At 43.3% G+C, this 12,559-nt stretch overlaps 1 protein-coding gene across 1 annotated transcript in view; it reads left to right on the top strand.

Moving 5' to 3' along the window:
* plxna1b (plexin A1b) overlaps positions 1 to 12,559 on the top strand; it is a 203,582-nt gene that overhangs the window by 34,450 nt on the left and 156,573 nt on the right. Inside the window, 1 exon segment of the mRNA XM_032513838.1 lies at positions 7,178 to 8,610. Coding sequence (XP_032369729.1) covers positions 7,429 to 8,610 — 1,182 coding nt within the window. The 5' untranslated portion in view covers positions 7,178 to 7,428.

Raw genomic sequence — 12,559 nt, forward strand, 5'->3', positions numbered from 1 at the left:
CAGTACAGGAGGGGGCTCAGCACACAGCCCTGTGGGGAGCTGGTACTCAACGTGCAAGTGGAGGAGAGGTGGGGGCCCAGTCTCATCGTCTGGGGCCAATTGGTGAGAAAGTCCTTTATCCAGGCCTCTGTGAGAGGGGGGAGGCCGAGAGTGAGCTTTAATCCACAAAGAGCATCCGGAGGTAGCTCTGCTTCTGCTCCAGGTGGCTCAGCGCAGAGTGAAGAGCTACGGCAATGGCATCTTCTGTGGAACCGTTCGTGCGGTATGCAAACTGATAGGGGTCCAGGTCTGGGGGGAGGCAGTCCTTGATATGTTGAAGAACAAGTCTCTCGAATGATTACCGGGGTGATTACCGGGATGAGGGCCACAGGAAAGTAATCATTTAGGCTGGTGATGGGAGACTTCTTCGGCACTGGGATGATTGTGGCTGAGTTTAGGCAGGGCGGGAGGACTGCCTGAGCCAGGGAGAGGTTGAAGATCCTGGTAAAGATTAGGACGAGCTGGTGAGGGCACGCCAGGTACTCCGTCTGGGCCGGCAGCCTTCCTTGAGTTCACTGCCAGGAGTACTCGTCCGACGTCGTGCTCCTTTACTGTGAGTGGGGTGGTGCAGGAACCAGATGTGGATGGGGGCTGGGCTGGGGTAGTGCAGGAACCAGGTGGGGGTGTAGGCAGGGCTGGGGCGGATGAGTGGTGCTGTAGTGATGACTCAAAGGGAGCAAAGAAGCAATTCAGCTCTTCTGCCAGCTTTGCACTCAGGTCCTCTGATGTTGCATCACAGCCTCTGTAGTTTGTGATGTCATGTATGCCACCTCCCGTGTGACAGGTTGGACTCTATGCTGTCACAAGATGTAGTTAAATATAGTAAGGCTGAAGGACCCCTCCTTTCTAAGCTTTTCCTTTATGTCCTCCCTTTCAGTCTCTCAATCCAATTCCCAATGCCAATGGGGACACGGCACAGTCCTGTTTTAACATTTTGTTGATAGGGCGTCCCAATATCAAAGCCAATCAACTTTGCCCCTTAAAGCCCGTCATATCTAATGCTTTTCCCTGCTGTGATAGTAGCCTCGGCTCCCCCAATATGGTGGCTGGCCATTCCCAAAGCCACAGACACGCTCAAGCCCAAAATGATTGACATGTTTTTCCTTGATGGTCTTCCCACCATTTCACTTTAGCTCTTGAGGAAAAAGAAATTGAAGAGGTTTTAGAGGGATAAGGGGCTATAGGGAAAATGGAGGAATTTAAGAAAAAAGAGGAATGTACGTAAGAAGCTAAGAAATTGCCTATGTCCTCAACAATTGGGCATTTCTGCCATGTTGGAGTGGAAGTGGAGGGATTGAGAAAGAGGTAGTTGGGGGCCCATTTGTGAAGACATTACTTCGCTAACGTGTGTTGTGATGCCATTGTCTTATTACCGGGATAGATAACAAGCAGCCAAAGACCCCCAGATGCAATTTGTTGTGCGATTCACACTCTCTTACATCAAGCCGTGGCTGGCCTAAATGAAGAGGAATTACTGTAGGGATGATTTTTTTCTACATTCTCATTGGTTCTTTATCAGGCTCTCTCATTTGCCCGCTCCCTCATTCTGCTTCCCTCACTTGGAAATGACAAAGGCAAATGAGGTAGCCGGCCTCCCTACGTGCCACCACGTTTTAAATTGGCATCTGCTCTTGTCACGCAGCGCGACTGTACTGTTGAGCAAGAAATTAGTTTTTTTTATAGGCTGACTCGTCACTTTATAGCGGCTACAGCCGCTGTCTGTGTCGAGTCGTTTTAATCTCACAAAGTGGAGAGAGAGGGTATATCTGATAACTGCCGCTCAGGCCCTTCTGTCTGGAGTCACCATTCTGAGGTACCTCGATCCCCAGGGCTCCCCTGGTGTTTGATTCAAGCACAGGAAGACCTCTGATTAACTTAAAATGCAGCAGAAGTGCTGCCTTTTGTTTGGCTCCTTTTCTCTGTCTTTCTCTGTGCAGTTTCTCCTCCTCTCTATCTCCTTCTTTTTTTTTTCTTGCTCTGCTCCTCTTCCTCATCTTGCTTTTTCTCTCTCCAATACGTCTTGTCCCGGCATTTCATTTGTGGAAATTGGATGACACCACCTCTCCCTGAACCTTGCCAGCTTTGTCTCAGCTGAGCTATGGTTTGCTATTCCATGAACATCGCCACTACTATTTCTCTTCTTTCCTGCTTACCCTCTCTCTCTTTCTCGCTTTCATTTCTCTCTCACACACTATTTGCAGCTGAAGCGACTACAATTGATGTGCAATTTAATGACTCCTCTTACCAAGGTGTTTAATTCTTTCAATACTTCCAAAAGGGCATTTTTCTCTCTCTCTGTCTTCTCTCTCTCTCTCTCTCTCACATACTGCCTGCCTGATAGCTGTATAAAACAAAAATGGGTTTTAAAACACCCACCCATTCATCCCTCAGTGCTTGGTATACTGACCTGAATTCTTGGCGATTTATAGACTGATAGCCTTGGTCCTGTGGCTCGCCACGTGGAGAGCAGGAGGCGCAAACCAAGATAAGAATTTATCGTAAGGATCTATAGTTAATCATCTTTTCTGAGTTGGCATGGTCATAAACAGCCCTTCTTGCAGACACTTTGATAGTCAAGGTGAAATTGAAGCATGAGGTCCATGGGAGAATTGCATCCTGTTTTGCATAATCAGCATTTACCGGAGAACTAATGCCCCAGTATTGCAAGAACATGATTGGCCTGTCAAGCAGCATCACAGGCCCCGCAAACCCTGCTCCTCATCATCATTGTATTGTATTTGGAGGACGCCCAAAGGAGCAAAGACTCTCCCTTTTTCCTCCTCCTTTTCTCCTCCTCTACGCGTAAAAAAACCCCCCTCCATCCTATAAATTATTTCACTCCTGCCCTTTATTATACCGCCTCCGTTATCTGCATCCCGGGTTGTCAAGAGATACGAGCTGTGGGGTACAGTGTGTGCTGTGTGAAATATATTTGTATATTCAGGCGACGCTCATAAATGAAAGCAGACCTAAGTAAATGTTTATTTGCCAAGAACCCTCTCTTTGTTTATCAGAATTAGCTGGTATGAGAGGAAAGCGACAGCAGTGAGGAAGGAAGTTGGGCCGTAAAACTGTGTAAAAAAACCAAAGAAAGAAACCCAAGTGGTTGGTGACGGCATGTTGCCACAGGTACCGGTGACAAACCCTTGTCTCGACAATTTCAGGAAAAACTGAAATTGTAAGGTATTTATACTGCTATTTTTACTTAAATGCATTTGATTTCCCACTGCAATACATTGCCAGATAATTTCAGTGCGGCAGAAGTTGAGCTAGGTTCAACTTTTTTACATGAGGGGTCTATAAAAAAAAACTTTGAGGTCAGCCTTTTTGATACAGTATGATTGCATGTCTGAGCATTGCTTTAAAGGTGCCCTGCCTTGCATTTTTTGAAATTGTTAGGTCCATATGTGTTTGTGTTATGTTATGAATGTGAAAATAAACTGCTACCTCCTATGTCAGCTCTAGCCACTGAAAAGAAATAAGCGGAGAAATCAGGACAATTACAAAAGCTGGTCAGTCTGAAATCATGTTGCCTGAGCTCAATACTATTCATGAGCTCGCCCAATTGCACTGGATAAAGGATGCTGATAGTCAGGCTCTCATTGACTAGCTGTTAGCCAATCAGAGTCAAGCAGCTTTGCTCACTGAATATGAATGAGAACTGGCAAAAATTGAGTCTTCCTGCAGGCTTTCCAAACTGCACTACAATGGCTTGAAACAAGGTAACCAAGGCTTTTTTTCCACAAAAATGTTAGAGTCCATGGTCCTGGATTCTCTTGTGTTGTGTGCAGTTGTTTATCGCCCACCAAAACTCAACAAAGATTTTATATGTGAGTTTTCTGAGTTTTTAGCTGATGTTGTTCCTAAATACGACAAGCTCCTAATTTGTGGGTATTTCAACATCCATGTGTGTTGTCCCTCAAACCCACTTGCTCATGATTTTAAAACACTTTTGAACTCTTTTTCTCTTACCCAATGTGTGGAAGGGCCGACACATCATCTAGGCCACACCTTGGATCTCATCATCTCCTATGGGCTTTCAGTTTCACTTGGACTGAAACTGGTAACTCAGATCACTTCCCCATATTAAGCCTGTCTCCTCAGCTTCTAGGCACCGCTGCATCACCTCCTCTACAGCTGGAGAGTTTGCCTCTGCGTTTGTGGGCTCACAGTTTTATGAAAAGAATGGTCTGGTCTCTTCCTCTTCCCCAGATAACATTCTCTCTGTGTTCCATTCCACATGCACTGAAATCCTAGACTCTATTGCCACTCATCGGATTAAAGCTATTAAACCTAAGGTAGACCTCTGGCTAAATGACACCACAAGGGCCCTTAGGCAACACTACAGACAAGTTGAACGAACATGGAAGAAAGATAATTTACATGTGTCACTGGGTGTATTAAGGGAGAGTCTAGCCACATACCAGAATGCTGTAAAGGTTACGAAGATGCACAATCTCTCTTCTGTCATAACTAGCAGTTGCCATGAACCTAGAGTGTTATTTAATACTATTAACTCATGTCATAAATCCATGCACCTCTGCTCCGACAGATGTGTCAATCAGTACCTTTGAGAAATTTCTGTTATTTTATTGATAAAGTAGCATCTGTCAGGAAAATCACCAGTGCTAATTTTAAGATGTTTTGCTTCTCCTACACACTCAGCTTTGTTTGAGGAATTTAAGCCAGTTTCTCTGATGCTACTTAGTGAGGTAGTGCAACACATGAAACCTACCAACTGTCCGCTAGATATTGTTCCCGCCAGAATGGGGAAGGAGGCTTATAATAGCACCATTGGGGTGAGTCTTCTTACTTTTTTAAAATTTCTATCTTACTTTAGGTTCTGTCCCAGGTGCCTTTAAACATGCTGGGGTCAAGCCCTTACTTAAAAAGCCTAATCTTGACCCCACAGTGTTGTCTACTTTTAGACCAGTCTCTCATCTGCCTTTTCTTTCAAAGGTTTTTGAAAAAAAAAGGTTTTTACACAGTTATAAGCCTTTTTACAACAGAACTCTATGTTTGAATCCTACTGTTATAGTCCTTTTGGACCTCACAGCAGCGTTTGACACAGTGGACCTTGCAGTCCTCCTCTCTCGCCTTGAGCGTTGTGTAGGCATCATAGGAGCTTTTCTGTTAATATTGGTGACCTCTCCTCGTCAGTTTCTCCTCTCTTTTGTGGGGTTCCTCAGGGATCCATTCTTGGGTTCTGTTTTCTTTATATATGCTGTTGAAAGCACAACCTGTCTTTTCATTGCCACGCAGATGATTTGCAAATCTATTTGCCTATAAAAACGCAAATGCCAGTGTTTCACTAAACTCCCTTCTTAGTTTTGGTGGGCGATAAACAACTGCACACAACACAAGTGAATCCAGGACCATGGACTCTAACATTTTTGTGAAAAAAATGCCTTGGTTACCTTGTTTCTGATATTAAGTTGTGGCTTTCAGAAAACTTTCTTAATTTGAATGGAGATAAAACGGAGTGTATTATTTTAGTACTTCAGGCATGCAAAATGGTCCAACTTTGAGTTTGGGAGCTCTGGCATCTTACACTAGGACAACTGTCAAAAACCTGGGGGTTGCTTTTGATTGCAGCATGAAATTTGACAACAAGATCAGTAATGTTGTTAGAATGAGCTTTTTCCAGCTTTGTCTGCTGGCTAAAGTTAAGTCTTTTTGGAGCAGGCACGACCTAGAAAAGGCCATTCATGCTTTTATTAGTTCAAAGTTTGACTACTGTAATGCTCTCTATGTTGGTCTGAATCAGACCTCCATCTCACGTCTTCGCTTTTTAACAAATACTGTACATCTAGACGTGCACATATCACTCCCGTTCTCTACACCCTGCATTGGTTCCCGGTGCGTTTTAGAATAGATTTTAAGATTTTATTGTTTGTTTTTAAGGCTTTAAATTGTCTGACCCTGGAGTATTTGTCTGAAATTTTAACTTTGCAGGAGCACAACCGGTCATTGCTGTTGTATAAACGGTAGGGTGATCAGACTTTTGCAGTTGCTGCCACAAGGACTCTGGAACAAGTTACCCCCTGATATTCGCACTATTACAGATGTAGCTCTTGTTAGGGCCAAACTCAAAACGTATCTGTTTAGTCTGGCTTTTAGTACGTAGCAGTGGTGTGACAATTTAATTCTTCTTTTTGTTTTTTGTAAGCTTTTCTGATTTCAATGTTCAGTATTTCTATTATATGATATGTGTTTTTACTCTTGGTTTCTGATGTTAAGCACTTTGGATACCTGCTAGTTGCTACATAAATACATTTTGATTTATTAATTGATTGATGGTAGAACTTCAGACATTACCACAGAGTAATGAAAGACGTGTGGCAGGGCACCTTAAATCATATAGGTAACAGAATAGCAAGAGACAGGCATGTTTTCAGTATATGGACTGTGATTGATGTTTGAAGAGACAGGTCAGGATTAGCAAGAGTGTTGTGTTACTTGGAGACCTTTTCAAAAAGAAGAGTTATACTGAATTTTCAGCGTACATCTTAGTCAAGGGAGTTTATATTTATCTCTGCTAAGTTATATTTGTCCTGATGTATAGTATGTTGTGTGATCATAGCTCCCTAAGGGAAGGCAGTGTGTGTTGCAACCTGCTGTGCTGCCATGGGAGCCTAATGCCTGGATACAGTTGCCAGAACTGCAGGCGTAATTACAATAAGGGGTCACTTTATATAGTGTGTTGATACCATTTAAACCGTGGCAGGAAAGCCTTTGAGCAAACTTGGCTATAAATTGCTTGCTGTCAATTTAACAGTGCCTCCTCCAAAGCCACCATGGCAAAGTTAAAAGTTATGAAATATTAAAGAGTTCGATGTTGTGAGTCTTTAACTCATTCCAGAAAGACTCCCATTATGTATACAGAGCTTTTAATAATCGGCCCATGCCTCCCCTGCTATCTTCACTCATAATTAAATGCAGACACCCATTTGCCTTCCAGACTTGATTTGATATTATTTATTTATCACTGGGGCAAATGTCAGGTTGTTTATTTTCTTCTAATTTTGGCTGTGCAATTTGTGAGCATTTTATGCGTCTCTGCCTGCTTGATGCATAATCTATAGGAAATGTTCCATAGATGCTCACTGTGTTTTTCTGTTTTCTTCCTGCCTTCCAGGGCTCCCACCTCGTGCATCTGTGGATGATGTTCCTGATGACTGCTTGCAACGCTGAGGACAGGACAGTGAATCAATAGGCGTTTTGTTGCCCCGCCCTTTATCCTTCTCTCTCCCTCAAAACTGTCCTCCTTTATTCCTTGACAGAAGAACAAAAACGAAAGAAAATCCTGACTTGGGTCTTGGTACCTGAGCTTGTACTCCTCCTCCTCCTCAGTTTTTCCTTCTCCAACCCCCTAAACCTGGCCCAGATATGTGCCCCCTAGCTCGGTCAATGGCTGCCCCTGGCCAAGGGAACTTGTTTCTCCTCTTGGGGCTTTTGCTTATCATGAGCTCATCCTTCTCTGGCGGCCAACCCCCACCCTTCAAACTATTTGCTCCTGTTGAGTGGGGGCTTACACATCTGGCCATCCACAACAAAACTGGAGAAGTCTACGTGGGAGCTGTCAACTGGATTTTCAAGCTGTCTAGCAACCTGACCAAACTTCGCAGCCACATGACTGGCCCAGTGGTGGACAATGAGAAGTGCTACCCTCCACCCAGTGTTCAGTCCTGCCCTCATGACCTGGCCCAGATTCCCAATGTGAACAAGCTTCTTCTCATAGACTACGCACAGAACCGCCTCATTGCCTGTGGCAGCGCTTCGCAGGGAATTTGCCAGTTCCTACGTCTGGATGACCTCTTTAAGCTTGGCGAACCCCACCACCGCAAGGAGCACTACCTTTCTAGTATGGCAGAGTCGGGCACCATGTCCGGGGTCATCATAAGCTCCCCCCACAGTCCGACCAGCAAGCTTTTCATCGGAACCCCCATTGATGGCAAATCTGAGTACTTCCCCACATTGTCCAGCCGCAAGCTGATGGAGAATGAAGAAAATGCAGACATGTTCAGTTTTGTCTATCAGGATGAGTTTGTCTCCTCTCAGCTGAAGATCCCCTCTGACACTTTGTCCAAGTTCCCTGCTTTCGACATCTATTATGTTTACAGCTTCAGCAGCGAGCAGTTTGTCTATTATCTAACAATGCAGCTGGATACCCAATTGACTTCACCTGATGCCAGTGGAGAGCAGTTCTTCACCTCAAAAATTGTCCGCCTTTGTGTGGACGACCCCAAGTTTTACTCCTACGTTGAGTTCCCCATTGGCTGCACTAAAGATGGGGTAGAGTACCGCCTGGTGCAGGATGCCTTCTTGGCTCGTCCAGGCCGGCAGCTGGCCAACTCTCTGGGGATATCGGAGAATGAAGACATCCTCTTCACAGTCTTCTCTCAGGGTCAGAAGAATCGGGCCAAACCACCCAAAGAGTCAGCATTGTGCCTGTTCACCCTCAGGAGGATAAAGGAGAAGATCAAAGAAAGAATTCAGTCCTGCTACAAGGGATATGGGAAACTCTCCTTACCCTGGCTGCTCAACAAGGAGCTCGCTTGCATCAACTCGGTAAGTTCAAATCTGCTCTTAGTGCTTTTAGAGTTCTCTAGAGTACTTACTTTCTTTGCAGTATTATTATTTTAGTATAGTGAATAATATGTTCAATGGTAAAATGTTGACATTGATACAGACTGCTTTAGCATTAGCGTTAGTTGGCTCTTTAGGAACCAGCATAATGGAAAAGTATGACACCATTGCTTTTGGCAAATGTGCAATACCTTTTCTCAAGAATGTTACTGAACATTTTCTTGTTAACATACATTAGTATACACAAATAAAGCAGACGTTCAACAATTTAAAACTAGTCCTGATGTCGGCGAGTGTCCCTGAAACAGTGTGTTCATTCTTAAGGACCACGGCTTTAGGCCTGCACTGGTTAGTATAGTATGAACAGCTCTTACTTCTTTCTCCTGCTATCTTCTATTTCACTTTTTTTCCTACTCCCCACAACCTCTTGGTGCTTTGATTTAGTCAGACAGGGGACATCATTAGCCCAGTCCTCTGGATTTGTGAAATGTCACTCAAGAGTAACACACACGCACACACACGCACACACACACACACACACCACACACACACACACACACACACACACACACACACACACACACACACACACACACACACACACACACACACACACACACACACACACAGTATGGTTTGGTGCACTGCACTGTGAGATCCTGAGGGATAGTATAAGCTAGACTTGGATTTTACTAACTAATCCACGGTGCATGGCCGTGCATGCGTTACAGAGGATCCCGCTCACACAGACAAACACACATGCACTCACACTGGAGACCTTAAGGAACCGCCCAACAGCACACACTTTAGTTTCCTCTATTGTGGACGTACAGTATATATACCTGCTCACACCTTTTATTGTCTCTGATTTTCATGCCTCATTTCCTTGTCTCCCCTTGCTTACCTACTTTCTCCAGGCTGCATCAGCCTTAGGCCTCTTATGTCTTTGATCCATCTATTAGTGTTAAGTTTACCTCAGTTTACTTTAACCACCTGTCCTTGTGTCTTCATTTTCCATCCAAAGATAAGGTAGTAGAAATGGAGTTGTTGCAGCAACACAAAGGCAAAAACAGCAATAATACAGATAGAGAATTAAAATAAATAAATATGAGGTCTATAAAAAACTAAACTGCAACAAGAATATAATACAAAAATAGAACTAAAACTATTCTAATCCCACTAATACTAATCCTGTGTGCCCTTTAAAATCACCCATCCCTTCCTTCCATCTCACTTTCTTAAAGTATAATTAATATTAATAAATAATTAAAAGGCCTGTAAAGCAGTTTTAAAGTCGGTGCACATAATTTTTTGTGGTCCTCTAACAGGCATGCATGCATCATTCACCCTGTGATGCAACTAATGGAGTGGGATACTTGATAAGAATAGCACTCTTTTTCTCCATAGGTCTTTATTAGCTTGAGTGCACAGGTGTGTGTTGTGTGGTAGTGATGTGAATGACCCAGCAAAGTCCTCTTTCACATCCCTTTTGTCCTCTCTTTTGCCACCTTATGAAGATGTAGTCTCTTTCCTGTCCAGTAGTTGTCTTCATTCTTTTTTGTGCTTTTCTTTCTTTGTGCCAATCACACTGACAATAGCTCTGAGGCAACAAAGCAGGCTATCTCATTTATTTTAATTAGGCCTTTGCACTAGTGCAGCAGGAGCTCTTGGTGAAGGGTGCTGTGGTACAAATCTCAGGTAAGTACAGCAAAGAACTTGACTTTACCTTTGTATGCAGGACAGTGCAACATCATGCGGTAGCTCTCTGTGCTGGCCAGTTAAAACTGTACTGTATGTGCAAATGCACATGCCAGGCAGATAATGGATTTGCTGATATACTGCTTACCTCATCAGCATTTAGCTAGAGGGGAAAATTATTGCCATCATGATAACTCTCAATAGATGGACTATCTAACCTCAAAGGAGTGTAAATGGTTGTGCAGTCAGGGTTTTTCCTGGCTCAGAATAGGCCAGAATATGACAGGACAGCTTAGACATGAAAGGGGAGAGAGACGGGAATGACATGTAGCAAATGGCTACAGAGTTGAACCTGCTGCCGTGTTGAGGACTGAGCCTCTGTATATTAGCGCACGTTCTACCTGATAAACTACCAAGGCACCCAGTGTGTTACCTTATTTGACAGAAATCTATACCTGTTATTTCTGACAATGTCATAAACACACATGAATATTATGCTTGAGTTAATAAAACCCTAGTTAACAAAACTGGTTAAAAAATGATAATATTTAAATAAATCACTGGGACTCTCCTATTCAAGTTAACGTTCTGCTTGTTCAACATTGTTTGGTAATTTGATCTTAAACACATTTAGATAGGCTAAGGCTGAATCCCATTCCTTCCCCTTACCCCTACCCCTTGGCCCTTCCCCTACCTTTTGCGCGTTCACGCGGCACCTAGTGCCGGTCCAATACGTATTACGAGCTAGGGGTAGGCATGGATCAAGGGCTGTATACCCCTACGGATCTAGTGTGGACGCGACCTCACTAGAAAACACACAGGCAGTGTGTGGCTGCTGCATCAACCAGAGAGACACATGAATGTAAGTACTTCAGGTTTAATAATTGATTAAAAAGTTACGACAGTCTTGTTTTGTGGTCTATGCAGTCCTGTACATGTGTACCCATGTTCCTAACTGAAACTTTTTAAAATCGCTAGCTTGCAATGCTAACGCTAATCGCTAACGCTAATCGCTAACGCTAATCGCTAACGCTAACGTTGAACAGTCCCACATATTTCTGCCTTGAATGGACTGTATAGATCGCATAGATTGTATAGCTATATATATATTAACGGTCTATGATACATCGCTACGTGCTTAACATATACCGCCCTGTCTCACACAGGAGGACACAGCAGCTGATCCAGGTTGGGGCTGCAAACGAGCAGACTTTCCTAATTCATATGTTCATGTTGTACCCATTCATTATTGCATTGGTAGCCTACTATTATTGTAATAATATTTAATTAATTCCTGTTCATTGTTCATGCACTTGTTATATTGTTGTTGGTTTTGATATGGGACACTGATGATATGTGAGGGGGGGTTACTGGCCAAAAGGCTCCAGACTGGTCTGGAATATCAGAGCAGCTGTAGCTACAACAGTGTAGTGTGTGTGTAGTTTGTTTGTGGTCTTGTGTGTATTTTTTTAGTTTTACACATGAGTGCCTTTTATTGTGTGCGACATGTTAGTTATGGTTCTAATAGTTGACAATGGTTCTGTAACATTATTTTATGTAACGTTTTTGCCTGTTATGTTCAATTTATCACCAATAAAGACAGATTTTTGTCAACAAAATGTTTTTGTGAACATCAATGACATTCAAAACGGTGATAACTGAAACAGATATACACACACCATGTATACAGGGTGTATATGTATGTATATGTACACATGATGCATGTGTATACACATTTGTATTGCAAACAGACCTAAGTACTACACAGATAAGTACTCTGCACTACCAAAGTGAACCTAAAATAACTATAAAATATATAACACTGTTGTCCAAACCCACACAATCAACAGACCTAGACGGCATCTTGGAGGTTTGTGATCAATACTGTATGGTGATGTCACCAAGTGGTGTCCCAATTCATAGGGGTATGTTTTCACCCCTTACCCCTACCCCTTGGTTTCAAGGGCCAAGGGGTAGGGGTAAGGGCCAAGGGGTAGGGGTAAGGGGAAGGAATGGGATTCAGCCTAAGACTTACTTGTGAGCCAACATGCAGTGTGAGTGTTGTTCATTTTTACAATTATTTTGCAGAATAAGCATCCCACCGTAACTTCTCACTTAGAATGCATCACCTGTTAAACATCCTCTCAAAAAACCCTTGTCCCATATAAGCTGTCAGCAGTGATGATGTAATAGCCTCAGAGATCAGCTGTTTGGCTGACCCCACAACAGCAGC

The sequence above is a fragment of the Etheostoma spectabile genome, chromosome 4, assembly GCF_008692095.1.
Source record: "Etheostoma spectabile isolate EspeVRDwgs_2016 chromosome 4, UIUC_Espe_1.0, whole genome shotgun sequence".
Taxonomy (NCBI): domain Eukaryota; kingdom Metazoa; phylum Chordata; class Actinopteri; order Perciformes; family Percidae; genus Etheostoma; species Etheostoma spectabile.